The sequence below is a fragment of the Cygnus atratus genome, chromosome 24 (genome assembly GCF_013377495.2).
Source record: "Cygnus atratus isolate AKBS03 ecotype Queensland, Australia chromosome 24, CAtr_DNAZoo_HiC_assembly, whole genome shotgun sequence".
NCBI classification, from domain to species: Eukaryota; Metazoa; Chordata; class Aves; order Anseriformes; family Anatidae; genus Cygnus; species Cygnus atratus.
Window position 1 is genome coordinate 3,279,202 of NC_066385.1, and position 24,047 is coordinate 3,303,248.

A 24,047-nucleotide genomic window follows, 5' to 3' on the forward strand; every position below is an offset into this window, starting at 1 on the left:
GGGGTGGATTTTAATTTATCTGTATGGGCAGGAAGGGTTGCAAAGAGCAACAGGCATGCAGCGTGCCCAGCAGCTGACCGCTCCTCGCTGGGGCCACAGCAGGGTTTGGATAGGACCCCGCAGGGGGGCAGTGAGCAATTTGGGGTGGAGGCCACAAATTGCAGCAGGAGGACAAAGTGCCCATGCAGTCGCTGCTCCCAGATCAGAGGGGAGGCACCACAGCTCTGTACTCCTCCAGGCCAGAGGCTAACAGGGACCGCAGGGTAAACCTCCCCGCCTGGCCTCCACCTCTCTGCGGAGGCTTCTCCTATGATCCTACCACCATTCACCCCATTTTCCTCATTTTGACGATGTAGATCTTTGGTTACTCCCCCCCCCAGCAGGACAGCAGGGCGCACGGGAGACCTTGGCAGAGCAGAAGCAAAGCTGCTTTTCGGCACAGCAGAGCCAGCCTCCCCAGGAGGAGGCCCCCCACGCCAGGCTCCTTGCTGCAGCCCCGCGGGTGGAGGCCGGGAAGGAGGCAGCGGCCCCAGAGCTGCCACGACGAGCGCGGTGAGTCAGGGCGGTACTCGCCGACACAACTCGTCGCCCAGGGGACACCGGCGGGAGCCGCTCCGAGCGGTGACTCAGCCCCGCTGCGCGCTGCCGCCCCGCTCCCCTTCCCACCCCGGGATGCCCAGCAGCGGGGTCGGGGACAGGCCGGTCCCTCACGGGTGTGCGGTGGGCATGGGGAGAAAGGGGTCACCCCTTCTGCAGGACCCCCAAGGGGCTGGGGTCCACCAAGACCTCGTTGGGCAAAAGGCAAAGAGGAGACCCCCATACTGGAAAGACCCCTGCCAAAACCAGTGGTGCAAGGGGAGATCCCACCCTATGAGGTGGAAGCCCCCAGGCTGCACGTCCTGCGCACGGGGAGATTCCCCCCTATGAGGATGAAGCCCCTAAGTTGCACATCCTGCCCTAAAACCTGGCCAGGGCATCCCACCCGGTCATTATCGGGGCAGGGCGCAGCGCTGGGCTTGCAGCTCCCTTCTTCTGGGGCTTCCCTCGCTGGGCACCATCACAGCCCCATCGGGTTCCCCATGGAGCACGGAGAGGCAAACCCAGCACGGCAGGAGCCAAGCAGTGCTTTGGGCTTTCACTTTTCCTAATAATATCCCAGCTCATAGGAAATAACCTCCTTCTGCTCTCTGGGCTCAATAGGACGGTGTTTGGGACAAGCCACAGGGGTCACCTCCAAAGCAACAGCCGTGTGCAGAGCAGGGGCTCAGGCCTGGAAGCAGGGATTGAATCGGGATCACACGGCGTCCCCTCAGTACTTGAGCTCCCAGACCAGGGCCTTTTGGGTTTGCTTCCCTCCCCGCCCCACTCCCCTCCCGCCCCCAAAAGCGCGCTCACCTTTTGGCACGGCCAAGCGCATTGTTTTGCGGTCAGGACTTGGTATTTCCACCGGGACTCCCCCCCCTTCTCTAATGACATCCCGGGATTGTCTCCCCTTCCCGGTCCCGCTCACAGCTGGGAAACACGCTAACCCCAGCTCCCAGCCCCAGCGACAACAGCCTGCCAGGCTGCGGGGCCGTGGGGTGGCCACGTCCCCACCCCACGTCCCCATCCCACACATCCACTGTGGTGCTGGAAAAAAAGGGGCGCGGGGAGAGAACCCCTTGAACACCATGGAGGGGGTGCACCCAAAGACACCCCAGGCTGGGAGCCTCAGCACCTGGCCCGGCCCTGCTTCCATACAGGGGGCCCCAAAAATGCCACCCCTGCAAACGGGGAGGAGAAGTGACGTCCTTCCACCCAAACTCCCCAAATATCAGCCAGCACCCCCAGGGGGGCACCAAACCGGCCACCACCGCTCAAACCTACGATGCTCAGGTGGACCCAAACCCAGGCTTCCAGTTCACATTGAAGAAGCCCTAAAATTACGGGGCTACGGGCACCTCCCCGTCCCCATCAGCGCCTTGGGGACGTGCTGCCTGACCTTTGGCCGAGACGCCCACACCACACACAAGGTCCCCATGCCGCTGAGCGCTCTCCAACCTTTACACCCCCTTCACCCACATCCCACGCAGCGCTGTGAATTATTAAACAGAAGAAAGGCCAGCACCACGCTCGGGGCAGCAGCGGGGCTGGGAGAGGAGCCCCATACCCCTCACACCCCACCAGCCATCCTATTTTCACCAGGAGGCATGGAACCACGTCCCCGAGACCCACAGAGGATGCCCGGCGCGACGGAACCGCGCTTTGAGCTCAGCCACGAGCGCCTCAAGCCCGACAGCTCCAGCCACGAGCTCCCCAACCCATCCCACCTCGCCGGCCGGCCGCTTACCTTCGACGGGCGACGTCTTCAGCCTCTTGCAGACGTTGTGCACGCCGCCGTAGGAGTCGTTCAGCCGGGCGACCGCCTCGGCGCTCCTCAGCTCCATGAGGTTCCTGAGCTCCACCACGGAGCACCCAAAGTCCCCCTCATGGTTGCCTTCGGCGACCGAGTTCCCGGGGTGGTGGTCGGCCACGTTGTTCGTCATCTCGACCCGGCGGCAGCGGCGCCGCGGGGCGCCGGGACGCAGGGGCCGGCCGCGAGGCTGCGGCTTTTTGGGGAGGGAGCTGGGGGCGGCCCCGCGGGGGTCCCTGGGGGCTGCCCGGGCGCAGCGGTGCCTCTAGCCGAGCCCTTCTCCTCCGGATGCAGGTGTAAACAGGATGCGCATGTTACCGCGGAGGCAACCTTAGCAACGCCCGGCGTGCATCTCCCGCGGCAGGAGGAGGGCTCCCTGGATACCACAGCAACTGGAGCTGGAAAAAAAAAAAAAAAAAAAAGATGGGAAGAGGAGGAGGGGGTCATCGGGGGGCCTGCGGCCAGATGCGCGCAGCCCCCGCGGGATGGGTACGGGTAGGAAGAGGAGGCGGCACGGTTCGGAGGCGCGCGGCGGCACCGCGGGCTCACCCGGCTCTGCTAAAGAAAAAAGCAAGAAAAAAAAAAAAGAAGGCTCTGCCCCAAAACCCCAAGGTTTGGCTTTTTTGGAGGAAAAAAAACCCCGGTGAAAGCTGAGCTCGGCCCAGCCCGCCGGGCAGGAAGGGCGGCCAGGTGGTTCTCCGCTCAGCCCACAGCTGGCTGGCCCCGAAAATGCTCCCATTGAGCTGGGTTTAAAAATACAGCTCGGCAGTGGAAAACAGCTGTTTCCGCCCCGCGGTCCCAGGGAGGCAGCGCCTGGTAACGGCGCTGGCAACAGGTAAGCAAAAGCATCCCGAGGCAGCCGACAGAAAGGGGCTCGCAGCACCCAGCAGGCTTTTGAGCGCCGAGAGATCCATCAGGAAACTGCTAAAACCCACGGGTTTCTCCGAAATAAAGAGCGTTTTGCATTAATGGCACCTTCTCAGCTCTCCCTCTGTGCCCTGCTCGAGCTCTCGCACCGCAGCCTGCAAGGAGCCGGATCCCTTAAAGCCCCCAAATGCTGCCAGCCCCACTGCAAGGGTGGGAGAACCCCAAAAATCTATGAGACCAGGCAGTGATGTGAGCATCCCCCTTCCCCAGGGCTTAGGGATGGATCCCACAGCAGCACCAGGAGCAGGAGGAACGGTGCTGGTGGCCACCGGGGACACGGAGAGAGCTGGGGCACAGCAAGGACCAGGGGATCGAGGGCTCCCTCTGCCAAAGGCCCCCTCTGGCTCCGCTCCCCAGCTCAGCCTCCAGCACCGACCACCACCCTTGCAAACCCACCAGCCTGGGCAGTTCCACACCAAACACCCCCAGTTCCAGCCCCAGCGGTACCGGTTCAGCAACCCCTCAAACAGCAGGATCCCGAAAAAAAGCAGCCCCCTCCCCGCCCCACAGCCTGGCCCCCCACACCGGTCCCTCTCCACCGGTAACGCCCGGGTGGCCGCAGAGTTATCAGGAGGCAACAGGCACCAACGGGCCCGCCACGGGAGGGTCCCATGCAGCAGCCGAAGGTGGAAATGGGATGGGGATGCTGCCGTTCCCATACAGAGCCTTGGCTCTGCCCCCTGACCCCGTAAAGCAGGGAGCGAGCTGGAGCAGCAGCATCCTTGGCCGTGCCCAGCCCCGTCGCCACGCGCAGCTCCTCGGGGAGCCGAGCTCATCCGTCATCTAACGGCGTGAAAGCGCCCGGCGGTGGGAGGCAGGAGACGGCTGATGCAATTAAGCAGACTCCCGCTGATCAACAGAAAAAAAGATAATGCCCCCCCACCTCGGCGCACTAATTTTCCCCCTCTTTCACAGTCACTAACGTCTTCTGAAGGGAGCTGAGAGGCTAAGAAAAAGGCGGCTAATTAATACTGTGACGGCCTAGCCCGTAATTACCCCCGAAGGAGCCACGGGGCACCCATCGTTACCTGCCCAGGGCGGCGGCGAGCTCCTGCCCGCCGCAGCACCAGCCCCGAGACTCACTCCGGTGGTCAAGGAGAAAGCAGGGACCTGGCAGGGGGTGGCTCTTTGAGCACCCCCTGGCCCCAGAGCTTGGGGACAGAGCACGGTCCCATGTCCCAGACCCGTTCCTGGCCCATTTCTGCCCCGTCCTGCCGGCACAGGACAGGCTCCTCCGCTCCCTGGCTGGGCTGGGCAGGATCCATCCCAGGCAAGTGGAGAGCTGCGCTGAAGCTTCTCAAAGACCTAACACTAATGAGTGCCTAACGACTCCCGCAGCATTCAGCAGGCTGGCCGTAGCTCAGTAATTAGTTTCCCGAGCCTCCAGGCGCTGCAGAGGGAGACGGGCTCTCCGAAGGCCCCCGTGGGGACAGCGAGGGAGGCAGAGGTTACGGGACGCTGGGCACCCCGCAGACACGTCCCACAGCAAGAAAACACAGGGCGGGTGGGAGGACGCAGCCAGGGAGCCCGAAGGAGCGGCCAGCGCTGCCGTGTCACCTCCCGGTGTCCCCATACAGACGAGGGCCTCGGTGGTGGCAGCGGGAAGGAGGCGCTCCCGGAGCGCGGCGGCAAGGGGACAACGGGGCACGGAGCGGAGGGAGCAGGCGGGGAGGAGGCAGCGGCTGCCAGGGAGCCGTGAAGCCGATGCAGTGCTGCAGACGAACCTGCCCGGAATAATAAACGGCTGCATTACACCTCCGGCCCGGCCGGGGAGAGCGGCCGCACGCCTGCGCCGGGGCCAGCACGGCCCTGGGTGCGCGCCGGCGTGACCGTCCCGCGCCGTGGTGGCCACCGGTGCGAGGAAAGGAGCCCGCCTGCCCCTAAACACGGGGGGAGAGGAAGCAGGCTGCTCAGAGAGGGACGAGGATGTAGGATTTGGACCCCATCCTGCAGGCACCAGCGCCGTGAGCAGCCTGGGCGGTGCTCCCAGCCCCCAAAAAAATCACAAAGTGCATCCGCGGCACAATCCGCGGTGACGCTGCTCGCGTGCCGGGGGCTCACGGCTTCCCTCCCCAGGGAGAAAAAGCCAAGCTGGAGTGAAAATCAGCCGGGCACGTCCTGCGTGACACCTCCAAAGCAAGCCCTGAGAGGGCTCGCTGCGATGCCTGCTCGGGCAGCTGTTGCAGGACCGACGGAGAGCAGCAGGCACACGGGGATGCGCCCGCAAACCCGCTCGGGAACCCGAATTCCCCAGCACGAGCCCCGGGGCTGCCACGCCACGGGATGCCGCCGCGGGTCCCCAGCTCTCCTGGGACTCCACCATGAGCGCTCGCTGTGTCCCCGTGCTGCAGATTGAGGCGAATCCTCCCTGTTTTGGAGCAGGCAGCCAGCGAGCCCAGCGCCGTGCACCTGGTAGCCAACCCAACCAAGCTCAGCTGTTGGCTTTTTTTTTTTTTTTTTTTTTAAGTTAAACCCACAAAGGATGGGGAAAATCTCCTCTGCGTTTTGCTCCAGAAAGCCCCAAACATCTCCCCCCCCGCCATGGGGAGGAAAACCAAACCCATTTGCCTCCCCACCCACCCGGGGGTGAGCAGAGCCACAAACCCCAGCTCTGCCGGGCAGGATGAGGCCCCCTGAGCAAACCTCAGCCCCTTTGATGGAGTTCCTGCCCCCCCAAGCACCTGCCCTGCTGCCCCAGCCCCGAGCCGTGCCACGGGGGCCGTCTCCTCCGCAGCTTTTGGCTGCTGGAGGTTGCCATGGCAAAGCCCACAGAAAGCTGTGCCAGGGATGCTGCTTATGTTGCCAAATGGGAAGAAAAAAAAAAATATATATATATATAAAAAATTAAAAAAGCATCCAGGGAGAGACTGAACTGCTCTCCCCAGCTCTGCTCCCACCATGCACGGACCCCATTGAGCCAAGGAGCTGCTGGAGAGGAGACAGATCAGTGGGAGAGGAGAGAGGTGGGCTCTGCTGCGCTGCAGCCCCTCGTGGTGGGGATGGAGCAAGAGCTTGGGGAGCGCGTTGGGAGCCCCGCACACGGGGACGCGCACCGGGGATGCTCAGCGGGCAGCTCCGCGCGACGCACCCTGCCTGCTTCCGACAGATCCAAAAGCCCAGGGCAGGAGCTGCTCTTGGCCAGCCCGGGGGGAAGGGGGGGGGGGGGCTCGGGGAGGGCACAACCGCGCCCCCCAGCACTCTGCCCAACTCCCACCTCAGGGCCCCCCTGGCCAAAGCGCCGTGCCCAGGGCGAGCAGCAGCCCCCTGGGCATTTCTCTGCCCCCCAAACATGCTTGGAGCAGCACCGCAGCCGCCCACCGCCGCCCACCCCGCACCGTCCCCGTTCCCCCCCCCCTCCCCCCCTCAGAAGGAAGCGGGGGGCCGGGGAGCCCCGGGGCAGGGGAGCCCCGGGGCAGGGGCGCGCGGCCCCTCCCCGCACACTCACCAAATCGCAATGTGCAGATGGCAGCGGCACGCTCGGCTCCGCTCCTCGTTCCCAGCAACACCCATGGGGAGCCTTCCCCTCGCCCAGCGCCGCGCTTAACCCCTCCGGCACCGGCACCGGACACCCACGAGGAAACCAAGGCGGCTCCAGGCGCGTTATCTCCCCCGGTGCACTAACACTCCTCGGGGGAGAGGTGCTCATAAATCGCTGAGCTGGTTCGTGGCTGCAAATGGCACGCCCCGGGGGCACGGTGCACGGATCCCGAGGGGGCTGGGGCAGCCCCCGGTGCGTCCTCCGCAGGATTCCCACCCTCAGGACCGAGCGATTCAGCCCAGGAAGACGAGAGGCAGGGTCAGGGCCTGTCAGCAGGCAGCGAAGGTCACGGCGTGGGAACCTCAGCCCTCCGCCCTGATGCCACGGAAAGAGGCCGCGCACCGTGCAGTGGGGTTAGAGGAGCGGATAAGAGAGCAGGGACACCCCAAAACACCCCCAGACAGACCCCGCCAGGCTCGCACTCACCCATCACCTGGGCGGCTCCATCGCTGCACCACCACCCGTGCAACGAGGGAACAGGACCCGCTCCCACCGCTCCTGCTCCCCAGTCACGCCAGGATCGGGCTCTCCTTCCTCCTTCCCCTGATCTGGGGGTGCCCCAGCATCCCCCCCTGCCACGGGGCACCCCCGCGGGATGTCCCCTCCCTGCTGCCACCTCCCACCGCAGCATCCGCTTCCTTCGCCGAGCGCCGCGGGCTGACGGAGCCCCAGGGGAGGGGACGGTGGCATTCGATGGCTGCGGGGCACCCGCCGGCAGGAACCCCCCCCCCCCCCCACCCCGGTGCCACCCAACCTGCAGCTGCCTGATGCGTGGGAGGCTGCAGGCACCCCGGGGTGCGCGTACGGGGATGTCCCCGGCAGGTGGGGAAATGCAAAAGCCAAAAGGCAGGGGAGATCCCAGCGATTTGGGGAGACCCCTTGTGCCCTCTGCACTGATGGGGAGCAAGCTCCCAGCCTTCATCTTGTAGGAAGGGGGGGGACCTGAGCACGTCAAATTCCCCAATTCCCACGTGGAGCAGGCTCCCACGCAGCCACCACCCATGCACCGGGCCGATGCCAAGTGCCCGGGTAGGGGACTTGGATGGGTCAGGGCTCACGTCCCCAAGAGCTGCCACCCCCGGGGGGTTCACCCGCTCGTCCCCACGCACGATGGGTCCCCGCGGGCAGCAAGCCACCAGCTGCTCCCCGCTTCCACGAAGCCCAGATCCCCTCCCGCACCCAGCCCAGCCCAGCGCCGGCAGAGCTGACCCCAACCCCATCCCCACCAAGACACCCACAAAACCACACAGATCTGGGGGCGACAGAAAGGGCGCAGCGCCCGCCCCGCACAGCCGCCACGGGGACACGAACCACGCGACCGTGACCCCCGTGGATGCGGCAGCAGCATCCCACCCCAGCAGCCTCACACCATCACGCATCCTCCTCCTCCTCCGCCTCCCACAGGGCTGCAGGGACCAAAAGCAGTGAGCTGGAGGAATGGGATGGTGGCTGAGCCACGAGGAAACACCAAGGGGAAGGAGAAGGGCGCAGGTGAGGGGCAGCGAGATGCAACCTGCTCCAGGAGCGCAGCCACTTGGCGCATCCCCCCCCCCGCAGGGAGCACGAGCAGCTGCCAGCAGCCCACTAATTAAAGCTGCCGCTCACATTTGCTCCTATTTCGCCTCTTGTTCACTAAGGTAGGGAAACTGGTTTGTTGCACGCCCAAGGCAGCAATCGCCTCTTGCAAAAGAAGCGGCGAAGAGGCAGGAGAGCACCGGACGCGCTGCGGCACCACAGGACAAGCTCGGACGCAGCTCCCCCCCAGCACAGCACCCCAAAATCCAAAATGCCAGCCCCGGAGCTGGCCCCGGGGTTCCCACATGGGGCATCCATGTGCCGAAGCCACCGGCGCGTGGCGGGAGCAGAGGCCTCTGCGCTGGGGGCTCAGGAATCTGCCCGCGCTCCTGGGCTTCCCCGCGCCACCGCGGGCAGAGGAATTTCAGGGGGGTGGAAAAAAAAAAAAAAAAGAAAAAAATCGGAGGGAGTCTCCAGGCGAGCTGTCAAGGGGAATGTTTCCATCTAAGGCCTTGGTATTTCTCTCCCGGCGCCTGCACTAAATCACCCGGGCTCCTCTCATTATTCTTTTGTGCTTTACAAGGTAGCGCAGCCGTCGGGCAGGGGGAGGAATGCAGGAGGAGGCCCAAAGCGAGCCCCAGCCTCTGCTGCACGCAAATACCTGGAGCCCCCCGGGCCGGGTGCCTTCGGAGGGTGCTGCAGCCCCGGGTGCATCTGAGAGAGGGACGGATGCTGGGGCTGGGGGCTGCGACATCGAAGCTGGCGGTGTCCAACCGTGCCGCGCTGGTGCGGAGCCCCGGCCTTCATCCCCTGCTCCTCCCTCCTGCTCAGCACCGGGAAACTGGTTCCTCCTGCCCCAGCATCGCAGGCACCACGTGCGGTGATAAGGCAGCAGCTGGCCAACTATTGGGCAACTCTTAACTCAAGTTGTTTTCTTTTTTTTTCTTCTTCCTCCCCTTCTCCTCCAAACCCAGTTGGATCTGTTGTGCGATTCCCCCGTGGCGAGGGGAGCAGGGCGGACAGCTCTGCCCCACGCTGGCACCCCACAGCACCTCCGCCACGCTCCGGCCCCGCCGCAGACCCGGCCCTGGGTTTTTGGCCGGTCACCCCGCAGCCCCCCAGCGAGCCCACACCAAGCCCAGCACGGGGATGCTCGGAGGCCGGGCTCCCGAAGCGCTGAGGCAGGGAACGTCGCTCAGAAGCGGACGTCAGTGCTGGCCAGGCTGGGGGAGACACGCTCCGAAGGAGAGGGCGCAGGCCACGAGGGTGGGATTAAAGCAGAACGCGTGCAGAAAGCCAGACGGGGGGAGCCAGGAGCCCTTCCCTAAGGGACGGGGTGCTCCCTGCCCCGCAGCCGTTTGTAGGGGCAGGGGCAGCCCCAGACCCTGGCCCAACAACCAGAACCAGGCTCCTGGACCAGCTCCATCCCCGCTGTCCCCCCCCTCACCCTGCTCCCTGCAGATACCCATCAGATTTGGCCACCGGGTGCACGTCCATCGCCACTCTGAGCCAGCCCGCACCGAGTCCTCAGGGTGCCCCTTGGCCCCCCCCCACCCAGCCTGATTTGGGAACCTGCTGGGCTCCGACTGCCGCAGCCCCAGGACCAGAGCTCCCCGTGGCTCCAACACATCTCCTTCCCAGTCAAAGCAGCCCTGCGTGCAGGAGGGGATTAATTATAGTCCGTTAATCACAATGGCAACGTCCCAGAGGAGACTGGACCTTGCCCCCCTGCACCATACACGGGTGGGGAAACTGAGGCAGCGAGGTGCCGGGGGCAGCTGCAGCCCTCCGCCAGCCTCCAGCCGGGAGGAGATCCCGGCAGTCCCGACTCCCACCTTCCTGCACCCTCTTCAGGGAGAGGAGAAACAGCTCGGCTTAAAATAAAATAAAGTAGCAGGCAGGCACCGACCCACGGAGCACGAGGGCGTCTCGCAGGCAAAACAACACCCAGAGAAGCAGAGAGCGAGCGGCCGGGGCGCATGGGTACAGCCACGGTATTTTTAGCAGGATTACACAGGGAGAGGGGATTCCTACCCTGAACATCCCCGGGGGCTTAAAATAGGCCCCGCCACTTCCTCCAGCAGCAGCCGGGCGAAGCATCGGCTGTGTTTGCTGTCACCCATGGGGTCGGTGAGCACCCCGCTGGCCCCACGCACCCCAGCACCCACGGGGGACATCCCATGGCCAGGCTCTCCCTTGGGGTGGGTTTTGGTTTCCCTCCCTGCGTGCTGCGGGGGGCCCTTCATCACCGGGGAGGAGGCTGAGCCCCCTGCCCCACCGCGGGGTGTCCCCGGGGAGCGATGCCGGCGGCGGGCGCGCAGCACTAACCTCTCCGCCGGCGCGACGAGCCGCTTCCTTGGCGAAAAGAGAGCACGCGCAAAAAAAAATATAATAAACAGCGATAAAAAAAATCCCCCCTGTTCGCAGCAAGGGAAACTGAGGCAGGGGGTGCAGAGCTTGTTTGGCACCACGGCGCAAGCAAGTGGCTTGACGCCCAGGGTCTCCCCAAAGCGTGAGTGCACCCCAGCAGAGGGGAACCCCAACGAGCCCGGCCACCCCAGTGCTGGAGGGCAGCAGGGACGGCTCCGGGGGCACGTCCCCAAGCTGGGTGCCCGACGCCAAGGCCAGCAGCAGGGACACGGCCGAGGGGACACTGCCACACGGGCTGGGGACAGGGTGGCCGTCCCCACTGCTCCCGACGGTGTCGGCTCCGGCTCACATCACGGGTAACTTCTCCCACCCATGCTCGCGGGTTTCCCTCGCGCTGCGCCACCGGGACGTCCGGGCTTCTCCATTCGGAGCTCCAAACAAACGGCGGGGATTTGGGGAGGATAAAAGGGAAAGGTAAGCAACCAGGCTGGGGGGCTGCGAGCCCCCTCCTCGCCCCAAAAGGGTTAAAAAAGCAACGCCGGCAGAAGCGTGCCTGCGATAGGAAAAACACCCGCGCTCCCAGGGCGAGCGCGCCGGCTGCTCGCCGCTTCCCTTCCCGACATGCCCCGCTCCTGGGAAAGTGTAGGCTGTTTTCCATATATAACTGCAAACTGTTCCATGCAGTAAGAAGTCTAATTAAAGGGAGGGAGGGAGAGAGGGAGCGACGCAGAAGACCAAAAGGCAATATTTATACGAGGGAAGAAAGCCCTGCATCCCCGGCACCAAATTAGACCCTCGCCGAGCGAAGCCCGTGATATCATCGGGAGATCAAATCTGGGCAGAGCGGCGGCTTTGCAGAAGAGGCAAATCAGAGCCTGGAAAATATGTACCAATAAATAAGAGAGGAGAGCCAGATGGGCCAAGAGAGCACGGGGAGGGGCAGGGGAAGGAATAGCTAATCCGAGCCAGTTGCTCAGGATAATGCAAAATATTGCGGGAGAGTGCGCGCACGCCCTGGCCCCACCAGGCTCCCCCACGGCCCGGGGCTGGAGAAGCAGCTATTTAAGCAAATAGCAGGAATCTGCTTTAAAAAAAAAAAAAAAAAAGAAAAGTAATAAAGCCCTAAATGAGGGAATGGGGAGGGAAATGGCAGCAAGGAGAGGGGCTCGCTGGCACGGTGCCGGAGCTGAACAGTGAGGTTGGAACGGAGAGGCTGGGGGCAAAGGGGCACCCACCCCACACACGGGGTGAGCCACGCAGCACCCAGCCCTCACCCCACTGCTGCCCCCCGGCTCTCCCATAGCCGAAATCCCACCCCTCAATGCCTCGGGACACCCCCTCGTCCTGCACCTCCAGTGCAGGGGGGGCATGGGGAGAGCATGCGGGGCCGAGCAGGGAAAGCGCACGCCGGGTCTATTCTTCAAAGCCTCTTTGTTAGAGCTGCACTTCCCACAAGTGCCAGCCACAGCCCCAAGGTAATCCACAGGCAGCTAACACATTCCCCGAGTTATTAGGTCCTCTGCCTACGCTAGGTGTCAATGCATCTGAAAACCGTTAGCGTGCCTTAATTAAAGCGCCAATAGATTTGAGAGTCATCCTGCCGAGGCTGAGCCCTTGCGGAGAGGCTCACACCGGGCTGCGCTGCTCTGCGCCAGCCCCAAAATCACCGACGGGTGCTGGCAGCTGGGGGCAGCCCCCCCTCGGTGTCACCAGACTGGATGGGACCCACGGCCCCGTACCCCTACACGCACCCTTGTGCCCGGCCCCATCCCGACCCAGCGCCCTCCTTGCGCTGCGCCCCAAGCCCCCCATGCTCCCTCCTGCTGTGCTTTGGGCACTGCCCCAGCAGCTCCCAGTTGCACCAGTAACCCAGAGGCACTGGGATAGCTCTATCCTTAAGGGTCAGCATGAAGTTGCCGGCGAGGCTCCTGCTGCCCACGGGTGTCCCCCCCCAGCTTGAGGGTGCCTCCCAGCCCCGCTGGCACTCACCCACCTCCCAGATTTTGTCACCGCACGCACCTTTCACGCCCACAAATTGCACCCTGCAGTGATGCAAACCTGCAGCTCGCACCATTAAAATCCTGCCGTCAACCCACAGCAACACCAAGAAACAACCAGCTTGGGGGCAGCGACCCTCGCAGCATAGCCAGGCGCGATGCTCAGGGCACCCCCTCGCCACGGACACCCCATTAAACGGGGGTGCAGCACCCCAAGCCCCCCATTGAGCCATGCCCCAGCTAGCACAGACCCAGCCGCCCTAAAGTGGCCGAGCGGCGCTCCCTGCCCTCCGAACAAACTGCCTCGGAGCCACGAGGTCGCCCGAGGTGACAGCGGGACGGTCGCCGCTTCGCGCTCACGGGACCCGCGGGCAGCGCGGCTCCGGCAGCCCCCGCCTAGCAGAGGCGCGCGTACAGGTGGGTATCGAAGCTCCAGCACTAATCTGGGGATAATAGCGGCTTTAGCAGCGATAGGGCAGGAGATTACTGCAGCGATCGGGGCGTTCTGCTGCCAGAGGATCTGCCTGGAATAAAGCGAGCGGATGGTGCTGAGCCGGCTGCTGGCTCCCCGCTCGCTGCCACTGAGCCGAGCAGCACGGCACAGGGGTGACAGAGGATTCCTCGTCCTGCCCATCGACCTCCTGCTGCAGGGCAGAGAGAGGTTTGGGGAAGCCCTGCCCTCTCCTCCGGGTCCCTGCTTCCCAAACCCATCCCTCGAGCAGGGCAGGACCGCAGCAAGGCTCCTGCGCACGCCGCAGGGCTGGGAAACAGCGAGGCTGCAGGCAGCTGCGGCCAGAGGAGCAGCAGGAGGAAGGGAGGATCCCTCATTGTCCTTTCCAAAGGGAAAAGGGACAGTCCCTGAGCAGGGTGCCAGGCAGGGCAGGAAAACACCGCAAGCCTCCAGGCAGCATCTGTCCGGGGAGAGCAGCAGAGACCCTGCACGCGCCCCCCTGCGCCGCAGGAGCGCGAGCTGCAGCGTCTTGCACGGATTTGATGCATTTCACGTTCAACTGCAGGAGCGAGAGGATTCCCCCGGCTGCTGCCCTGCAGAGAAACATGCAGATGCTGCAGGGAAGAGAAAAACAAGGAAACGCCGCCTGCTCCACCCCGGGCAGGCAGATAAACGCGGCGCAGGACGTCAGCGCGAGGTGAAGCCTGGCGCACGGCAGCCGAGCGCGTCTGCAGATGGCAGGCATGGACAGGGAGAGACGGGAGGAGAGGAAAAACAACGCCAAGAAGGGACGCAATGAATTAAACGAGATTAAAGGCAGCAGGACAGGAGATAGCACTACAGCCTCAACACCAGAGAATCCAGCGATGAGCGGAGGCAGAACGCGAGGCTGAAGGATTTGGGCTCACCAGAGCCCAGCCCACAGCGGCACCCAGCCCTCGAGCACCCACCAGGTACCCGAGCAGCCACCGCTCCACCACCCCGGATGAGCCTCCCCAAAAAATGCACCTGCAGAGCATGGCTCCAGCCTCCTTCCCCAGCAGGCAAAGCAGCCTCTCCTCCGGGAGCCGCGCTCGGCTGCGTTTTGGCACCCGGCACACACCCGAGTAATTCCAGCCGCCCATGGGAAGAGCAGCCCGCAGAGTCAGCCCCCTGAGGAGCAGAACGGCGCTCCCAGGGCTGGTCCTCGGGGGCACAGCGCATCCCCCGGGACGCACGAGCAGGTAGCGGGATGAGGTTCGGCTTCCCCCCCAGGGAAGGCGGATTTCTCCTTCCCCAAGGAGCTCGCTCAGGGAGGAGCGCAGCACGATGCTCTCCAAGAAGGAAGCTGCCCGAGCTCTCAGCTGTTCCAGCCCTTTTTGGTTTTGGATAGCCCATTTGGGGTCAGCTCCACAAGCAATTCGTCACTTGGGAAATAGCCCCGCTTCACCCCTCCTCCCTCAAATAAAACTCAAAAGACATCATTTAGCCGAGCCCGGACGACTAAAAATAGCCGGCACTAGTCACCCTGGAAAACGCGGGCTGGGCACTTTCACACTTTGGCAGCACGGCCAGGGGGACGCGGGTGTTTCGGGTCACAGGAGAGGTCCCCGCGGTGTCACCGGCTCGGGGAGCAGCCCGGCCCCTGCGCTTTCCCCAGGCGGCGTCGGGCAGGATGCGGTGACTCAGAGCCACGTCTGCACGAGGACACCCAGGAAAGAGGAGCCGCGCTTTCAGTTTTTCCACAGCCAAGCCGGGTTTACGGTCCCAGCTCCCCGCAGCTGATTCACTCCCCCCCCCCCCCCCCCCCCATTTCCCCAGTGCCCCCGGGCAGAGGCAGCCAGGTCTCTCCGCCCGGACGCGGGATAAATCCCGGCACTGAGTAACGCGTACCAGCGGGCTGCTGCTGCAGCTTTCCTCCTCTTCTGCAGCAGCAGGACTGGCACGAGCGACGTGACCCTCGCCAGGCCCAGGCTCTGCCTTCCCGCAGCCCTCCTGGGGCTCCTCCAATGCCAGCCGGGTGCTACCGACCAGGACATTTCACCCCGTATTTTTTTTGTTGCGGGTTCTCACAGCGTTTTTCCAAAGAAACGTGTGGCTCCTCCTGGGTGGGTGCGCCCAGAACCGGGAGCTTCCCGGACAGCCCCTGCTGTCCAAACGGCACCTCCAGCACATCACACCCGGATCCGTCCCCCTCCCACGTCACCCCGAGCTCAGCTATCACAGCAAACCTTACGGCTGGGGCTTCCAAAGGGAGCCGAGGCAGAAGCTGCCCGGAGGCCTGAGCCATCTTCTCGCGTGTCCTCGCGTCCCTTGGCTGCCCGCAGCGGTGGCAGCCTGATGGATGGCACGCGGACGTGAGCGGCGTTGCCACCGCCGGGTAAAAAGCATCTGCACAGCGCAGCCCGAGCTCTGCCCGGAGCAGCCGAGCGCTTCACTAACCCGGGGTTGCTTTTAAGTCGCTTGCAAGAAGGTGGGAAGGAAGAGAGAAAAAGCCGGAGCGCCGAGCCGCTATGTCCCTGGGAGGGCCGGGGCGAGAGACGGAGCATCGGCGCCTCTGAGCTCGGCGACTCGCAGGAATAAGCAGGGAGAAGATGAAAAAAAAGCTGCACGAGAGGGAGGGCGAACACCACAGCCGGGGAAAGCAAGGGGACAACGGTGCCCGAGCTGCCCAGCGGGGTCCTGAAGTAGCATCTTAGGAAGCGGCGCTCCAAATCGGCCGCCTTCTGCCCGAAATCTGAGCCCGGACCTGAAAACCCGAGCGGGGGATCCGCCGCTCAAAGAGCAAAGGTCGCAGCGAGCCCCGGCCAGACCCCGCGAGCACCCGGTGGGGCCGAGCTCTCAGCAGCCCCCCCGGGCCGAGCAGCCTCGGCGCCGCGAGCTTATTTTTAGCCTGGGGAGCGCAGGAGCCGCGAGCGGCGCTTTCAGTTCCCAGCCCCGGCCAAGGGGGAGGCTCTGGGGCTGTCACTGCTGGAGCAATCGCCTCGGGTCTCAGCCCTCCCCACCGCCCCCCCGTCACCAGACACAGCCCCCGGCCAGCATCGGCACGGAGCGGAGCGATGCTCCCCAGCACCAAGCCTTCCTCCTCTGCGTGGGGAGGAGGAGGAGGATGCTGGGGTCAGGACCCCGCGGCACAAGGCTCCGGCTTATTCCCAGCTCCCTACGGGACGGCGCCGCGTCAGGCAGGGCTGACCTTTCCGCACCTGAGACAAAGAGGAGCCGGCAGCGGCCTCAACGGCGGAGGAGTCGGGGGGACGCGGGGTGCAGCCCCCCCCCGGCCGCCGGGACGGGGGCAGAGGCAGGCCCAGCACGGGGCCCCGGGAAGCACCGCGCTCAGCTCCCGTCGGCGAGCGGGAGGGATCGGGATCGGATTCCTCCCTCCCCATCCCCTGCCGGCCAAACTCTTCCGGGTAGGGCTCCGACGCGCTGCCCAGGCACCCCAGCGGCTCGCTGCATCCAGCAGACCCCGATTGCTTTGGCGGGGGGGAAAATATACATTAATTGCATTAAAAAAAAAAAAAAAAAAAAGAGGATAGAGATTTGCATGCCAGCAACACGGCGGTCGCAGCCTGGGGACGCCGGAGCGCCCAGGTCCTTTGGCTTTTGGTGCCCGGCTGCCGACTCATCCCTGCCATGGAAGCCAAAGTTTCCCCGTCGGCACAAAGAAGCGTGGACAGGCGGCCAAATCCTGCACTCGGCCTCCACCACCCTGCCGAGGAGTCCCCACGTACCCCAGCCTGTGCGGGGGGCACGGGGGCTGCGGACAGGACAGGCCCCCCAATGGGGGCAGCCTGGAAGCGCTCCGTGGCCCCGTACATTCGTGCCAGGGTCCCCCAGGTCCCTGTCCCCGTGCCGGGGTGGCCGTGCCGGAGCAGCTCCGTGGCACGCGCAGAAATGCTCCTGCCCAGGACACCCCGCACCCCCAACGCCCAGCCCCACACCTCGGCTCCCCCGGGTAAAACCGAGAGCCAGAAGCTCCCAGGCAGGAGGGCACCGCACTCAGCTGTTACTCACGGGGAGCTCTCGGAGGATCTAGGTTGCTTAATTAGCGCTTTAAAGAGTCCCCATCCCGGCGAGTGACACACCAGCCGCTCGTCATGCGCTCCGCATGTCTCCTGCCTTTGCTTTCTTCCTTTCCCTACCCAGGGTTAGCTTCTTTTTTTTTTTTTCCCTCCCCTTTTCTAATGAAAAGATCGAGGGGCAGGATTTATAAGTCCACGGAAACTCTATTATCCCCTCCGCATTAAAGCCAAAAGCGACTAATTAAAACATCAAAGTTGGACGTTTCATTAGCTGAGGCTCGGAAAGCCCTGGCGGGGAGCAGGGAGCGGGGCTCCCACAGCTGCACCGTGGGCCTGCACCCCGGGACGTGAGCGGGGCAGGGAGGACAGGGTGCCACCACCCGCGTTTTACCCCCTCCAGCCGGCCACTGCGGTCCCCCCCTCATTGTAGGAGGGAGGATTTTGCACAGAAGGAGGATTTTTCACCAGGGAGGCCGGGGAGAGGAGCCCCTTCCCCTCCCACTGCGCCCAAAGCTGGGACCTGCCTCCCCCAGGAGCACCTCCAGCACCACGGGACGGGTCCTCGGTCTCTCCTGGCCACGGCACGAGGCCGACAGGGACGGGCTCGATTCCCCAGCTCACCCAGGCCGATTTCTTTCCTCTTCCACCGGTTCTCCACCCGTGCGACAGCAACGCCACCGCCGCCTCCATCCACCTCCCCCAGCCACCAGGCAGCCGCGTCCCGGCCTCACGCCGCGTCCCCGAGCCCGCTTGGCTCCCATCCCAGCGGCCTCCGATGAGAGAGAGGGATTTGGGGACGCCGGAGGAGGTGGCACCTCTCGGAGCACGCGGTGGCCATCCCTCCAGACCCGCAGCCCATCGAGGCACCGCGGCGTCCCCCTGCTCGGAGAGCAGCAGTGATTTGCCGAGCGCGGCGCAGCCTGCCCCCGCCGGGGAGGGGCCCGGGAGCCCCAGGGGGGGGGGGGGAGCAGAAGGTAGATAAGGGGAGCAAGATAAAGGGAGCAGCCGATAAGGGGAGCAGCTGGTAGATAAGGAGAGCAGGAGATAAGGGGAACCGCTGCTCGCCCTAGAGCCGCCGCTCGGCGCCGGGCTCCTCGCGTCCCCCAGATCCCTGCAGGCTCCTTTCCTGGAGCTGCAACAGGGGCTGGTGACCGCTGTGGGTAAACTCATGGCCTAGCGAGGATAAATATCTATATATTTTATTGATGTATATATAGATATAAATACAAGGAGGTGAGCAAGGAGCATGCAGGGAACCCGCAGCCACGGTGCGGGCAGGGAAGGTGCCGGCAGCTCCTCAGGGCAGCCAGGGAAGGCCCTGAGGAAGGGGGAAACTCCGTGCACGGCTCCACCCCGGTGCTTTCTGCTGCACAACAATGGCGTGGAGGAGCAGCAGTCCCTCCCTGCTGTTACTCACCCTGCCCAGGACCTGCGGTTGCCCCGCGGCCGCTCCCAGCGCCGGGTGCCAGCTCCGTGGGCACGGCACAGGGCAGGACGCGCGGCTCGGCGCCGGAGAGCACGGGGATCCCCGGCACTGCAGGAGCCAGACCCACGGCACGCCAGCCAGCGCAGGGAATTCCCTCCGTCACCATCTCAACCAAAAAAATACCAAAAAAAAAAAAAAAAAAAGCAACCGCACCACCCCGCGCCCTCTCAAGTCTCTACCTGCAGCTCTGGCAGCGTCGCCCCAGCGAGCTCGTCTCCCCGGGGAAGGCGCCAGCACCGTGCTGGGGTCCCAAAAGCGTCCCCTGTGCAGCACCCACGGCCCTGCTGCGGGCGAGGGTGGGTCGGGAAAGGAGCCCGAGCCCCAAGGGGCTGGGCACGGCACTGGGCACAGCGCTCCGGGACCGCTGCAGGAATGGGGAAGCTCTGTGTGGCCACTCCGGTGCCCTGCCCAGGCGAACGCAGCCGGCACGGGCACCTCCTCCATCACGGCGGTGCTGCGCCGGCTTTGGCACGGGGCAGGAAAACGACATATCTGAGAGCAGAGTCAACGGCTGCGGGGAAGCAAAGGGCACGAGGCTTTTGGGAGGCCTCCAGGACACCCCCCCCCCCCCCAGCTCTCTCCATTCATCCCCGCAGAGCACGACCTGTGGCCGGGGGGGGACACCTGCAGCCACCAAAGCCACCCTGAGGGGACTGGGGTGGCAATTCCTAGGGCCGGGCACCCAGGGGCTGCCCGCAGGACAAAGCCTTGCGGCAGGATGGGACCGGAGGGACGCGGGGCCGTCCGCTCCTCCCGCTCCCCACGAAATAATTCAGGTGCGTTTCGGCGCTCAGGGAAGCAAAAGATTGAGGTCGAGGGCACCGTCTGGAGCCACGCAGCCAGCACAAGCCCGGCGTGCCATGGAGGAGCACAGCAGCATCGCAGCCGTGCAGGGTGGGGACACGGAGCGGTGCCCCCCAGCACCCCCAGCCCCCACCTCCGCCCCGCCGGGCACAAACAGGCTGCGTGGCTTTGAGGTTTGCAAACCGAGCCCCCACCCAAGCTCAGGTCTCCAGAGATAAGAGGACAATAACCTATTGTCCCTCCTCCCGCGCCCTTCCCAGCACCCAGCTCGCCTCTGGCGATGCGGGGGGGGGGGGGGCACCCAGCCCCACACCGGCACCTCGGGACCCCCAAACCCCAGTGGGTCATGGCCGGGGGTGCCGTGCGCCCACGGGGGATGCTCGGGGTGCTGGTGGACACCAGGCGTGACGGAGCACTGCGGATCCAGGACCTCGCTGCAGAAAGCTGGAGGCAGGGGCAGGAGCCAGAGCTGCTGGCCACGGGGGCCACAGCCTCACCGGTTTTCGGTTTTCCCCTATTTTCCCCATTTTTCTCTGCCCCCCCCCCCCCCCACTCCTGCTGTGGATGCGATCAGCTGCCTTGGGCAAGCAGCAAGCAGCCCCCAAGGGAAAGGGATTTTTTTTTTTTTTTTAGGGGGGGGGGGGGGGGGGGGACACGAGACGACAGCCCCCCCTGCACCGTCCTTGGGCTGCCGCAAGGCGCTGCCCCCCCCCTCCCCGCCCTGCGCTGCCTCTGCCCATCCCTCCGGCCCCGCTGCCAGGCTGCGGCGTGCCCGGGGCTGGAGGCAGCGGCCGCATCCTGCCCCTGCTCCTCCTGCCTGCACCCCCCCCCCCCCCCGGCCCCGTGTCCCCCCCCCCCCCAGCACCTCCACACGGCCACAGGCGGGACCGGCAGCCCCACACACAACCCCCCCCCCGTAACCCCGACCCCCCAAAAAAAGGGCGAGCAACAAGTTGCAGGACGCAGGCAGTGCTCCTTCCCCCCCAAAATAACAGGGTGTACCCCCCCCATTAGGACCCTCACCCCTGCCCAAAGACCCCCCCCAGAGACCTTCACCCCCCCCCCCCCAAGACTCTCACCCCCCCCCCTTCAAAGGCCCCCCCCCCCCCATTTGGGGTCGCGCAGCACCGAGCCTGGGGGATGCGCATCGCCCCCGGGGGGGGGGGGGGGGGGGATAAGGGACCAAGACACAGGACAGCCCCCCCCCCCCGTTTTAGCCCCCCCATCCCACCTGCTGCGCTGCCGGCCCCGCTCCGTCCCTTCCTCCCGGGGCCAGCAGCAGCTGCAGGGCGGGGGGGTGGGGGTCAAAAAGGAGGGGGGGGGGGGGGTCCCCCTCCTCCTACCGGTGGGGGGGGGGGGGCAGCTGCTGCGACCCCCCTCCCCCACGTTTACCCGGCTCGGCACGGCCCCGCTGCGTGCAACCGGGACAAGACCCCCCCCCCCAAAAAATACCCCCCCCTCCCAAAAAAAAAAAACAAACCAAACTCACCGGCTCGGCGCCCAGCCCCGGCTACCGGCGGAGCCCCCCCGGGAGGCCATGGGAGGAGGAAGAAGAGGAGGAGGAGGAGGAGGAGGAGGAGGGCGGCGGCGAGCTCCGGAGCTAGCGGGAGAAACTGCTTGTCATGGCAACCCGCGGCGAGCCGAGCCGTGCCGAGCCGGGCTGGCCCCAGCCCGCCGGGGGAGGGGCCCTCTTAAGGTGGCGGCCCGCCCCGCCGCTGCTTAAGGGAGACGGGGAGGGGCACGAGGGGTCCTCGCCCCCCCCCCCCCACCCCCCTCCCGTGCGAGCACACCAACCCCTCCTCCCCCCCCCCCCAGACCCCTCCGTGCAAACCCCCCGGGGGGGGGGGGGGGGGGGGCGGTTGCGATGCGCAGCCCCCTGCCCGGCGCCGTGGACCCCCCCCCCCCCCATCGTCATTGGGGTGTGGGTGCCCCCCCCCTTTGAGCTGTACTGATATACCCCCCCCGCTTCCCCCCCCCAGGAGGTGTGTGCATGCACAGCCCTGCAGTGTGGACCCCCCGCCTCGGGCAGTGCGGTGCATGCACGCCCCCAGTCAATGTGTGCCCCCCCCCCCCCCCGGCACTGCGGGTGCAACGCGGTGCGGTGCAGGCACCCCAAAGCTCCGTGCACCACCCGCCCGGGTGCAGCCCCCGCTTGGGTCGTGGGGGCACCCCCAAACCCCGTGGGACCCCACCCCCCCGCAGGGCCTGCACCCCTGGGTGGTGTGGGTTGATCCCCATGGAAGTGAGGTGCGGGCGCCCCAAAGCAGTGGGGACCCCCCCGCAGCGTGGGTGCCCCAAACTGGGGTGGGTGCCCTAAACCAGTGTGCATGCCCCAAACCCGGGTGGGTTCCCCAAACCAGGGAGGGTGCCCCAAACCAGGGTGCGTGCCCCAAACGAGGGTGGGTGCCCCAAAGCAAGGTGGATGCCCCAAATGAGGGTGCGTGCCCCAAAACGGGGTGCGTACCCCAAACCAGGGTGGGTGCCCCCATGCCCAAAGCCCTCCCCACTCCAGGCACGGGGATCTCCAGAGCACCACAAACAGTGACAACAAATCGGGGTTCCTCGGGGGCGCTGCGGTTTGTCTGCCCGGAGCTGCCCCGTGCCCAGCGGGGTGTGCGCAGCCCCACAAAACGCGGGGCGCAGCCCCACAAAAAAATGGGGCACAGCCCCACAAAACGCGGGGCGCAGCCCCCTGACATCCCCAGGGGCATTGGGTGCTGGTGTCACCCAGGAGGGTACATGGCACTCCTCGAGCTGCAGAGGGTCGAGCACAAACCACGGCCCCCTCGCCCTGGCAGACCCAACCCTCACCCCTTTACTTTTATTTTTTTGGAAACGAGGAGAAAACCACGCACTGATCCGGCCGAAGCACGCCGGTCGCCGCGGGTGCACCGAAGGCGCAACGCGGCATCGCAGCGGCAGCACTGGTGCAACACTGGGTGTAGGCAACCTTAACTCAGCACTAATCCTGTTGTTTGGGCACGCAACGCAGTTCAAGTTAAACCAGTGTAACATCTGGGCGCGCACAAGCCCTAGTTTAATGCTCGTAACATTTCCCCCCCGAGGGCCTGCGCCTCAATAATTTTGCATTCTGAGTAGTCCCAGGGGAGGGTTGCCCCAGGGCCCCGCGCAGAGCCCCCAGCGAACGCTTTGGGCCCTTTGCTGGGGGATTCCTCCCCAGCCTTGTGGAGCTGCGAACCCAAACGTGTGCTGGTAAAATGCCTCCCTTGGGTGCTGGGTGTCACCCAGGTGAGCTGGTCGTGGTGGTGCAGAGGCCCTGCACATTGTCCTTGTCCCCACGGGGCCACCGGCTGCTGGCTCAGCAGGGACGGGGAGCAGGCGCCAGTGCTTTCCCCATGCTGGCTCCGTGGCTCGGCCAGGCAGGGGTGCTGGGGAGTTCCCTCGCAGCACCCTGCAGCACCCAGCACCCCACAGCACCCAGCACCCTGCAGCACCCAGACTGCTCGTCTTCGGTGGTGGGGCCCCCTGGCATTTTCCTGGGGAGTTAGACAGACGTGGTTAGTCCTTCTTACGAGAGCTGGGGCTCTCACGACAAGAGCAAGCCTTCTATCGCCGAGCAAACTCGGGCATCTTCCGTTTCTGAGCACGGTTTGTCCACCGCGGAGCCGCAAGAGGGAATAAATGTGGGTTTAAGCCAATGTCCTGCTCCCCCCCAAAAAATAAAGAGCACACTGCACTGACCACCTTTGGTCTGGGTGACGGCAGAACAGATCAAAAAATAGCTGGAGGTGCAGAGGGCAGACGGTGCTTCCAGCGGGCTGCAGAGCTGCTATTGAGACGTAACGGCCTTCTAAAACAGGGTTTCGGAGCTTGGAAGGAACCTCTGACCATCTGGATTTGGACTCCTGAAAGGAAATCAGCCTTCCTGCCTCGGGGAACCTGTTGTTAACGGGGCAAGGCGCCTTCCCAGAAACACCACGAATTTGCAGCCTCTTTGGGCTCCGGCTGAAATGGGGGAAGGCAGCTCCCTGCAGCCCAGCACCAGGTGCTGGCCGGTGGAGGAACCAGCCAAAACCCGTCAGAAAAACGTGCTCCCCATCCAGGGGCAGCCTGCAACTCCAGCGCCGGCACTCAGCGGCTCCCGCCCGGCGTGTTTCCATTACATCGAGAGCGACCATAATAAATACAGAGGCTAAAAACCCCTTTCCATTTTACATTTAAGGAAAAGCACACGGGGGAAAGCCGGGCCCCGGCAGGAGTGCGAGCGCCTCGCCTCTGCTCCGGTGCCGCGGGGAGCGGCCGGATCCTGCTCGCACCGGCCCCGCTCGCTGCAGCAAAGCGGGCAGGGCGCTGGGGCAAGGTAAATGCAAGGGTCCTATAGGGAGTATTTTGGGGTCACGCAGGCCCTGGGCTGATGCTGAGCTAATCCTGCTCTGAAGACGTGTCCGCACGCTTGCCGGGATGGTGCCTGCGCTCTGCTCCTTGGTGCCACCCCTCTTTGTCACCTCCTGCGCTCCCTGTCCTGCAGCCCCTCCGGATAAATGAAGAAACGCGGTGCTCGGAGCGTGCTACGTGTCCCAGAGGGGCAGAAGCTCAGCTGGGTGG

At 65.0% G+C, this 24,047-nt stretch overlaps 1 protein-coding gene across 5 annotated transcripts in view; it reads right to left on the reverse strand.

Moving 5' to 3' along the window:
• ATP2B4 (ATPase plasma membrane Ca2+ transporting 4) overlaps window positions 1–21,166 on the reverse strand; it is a 45,131-nt gene extending 23,965 nt beyond the window's left edge. The window contains exons 1-2 of one of the 5 annotated variants that reach the window (XM_035561334.2): window positions 20,971–21,166; window positions 2,330–2,790 (exon numbers count right to left, since the gene is read on the reverse strand). In XM_035561334.2, the coding sequence (XP_035417227.1) occupies window positions 2,330–2,525 (196 nt within the window). In that variant the 5' untranslated portion in view covers window positions 2,526–2,790; window positions 20,971–21,166. Of the gene's footprint in view, window positions 1–2,329; window positions 2,791–7,283; window positions 7,490–14,198; window positions 14,530–16,372; window positions 16,533–17,183; window positions 17,291–20,970 lie in introns of those variants that run through there. The other 4 variants (XM_035561335.2, XM_050715398.1, XM_035561336.2 and 1 more) reach the window with 4 other exon arrangements.
• Between the last annotated feature and the right edge of the window lie 2,881 nt (window positions 21,167–24,047).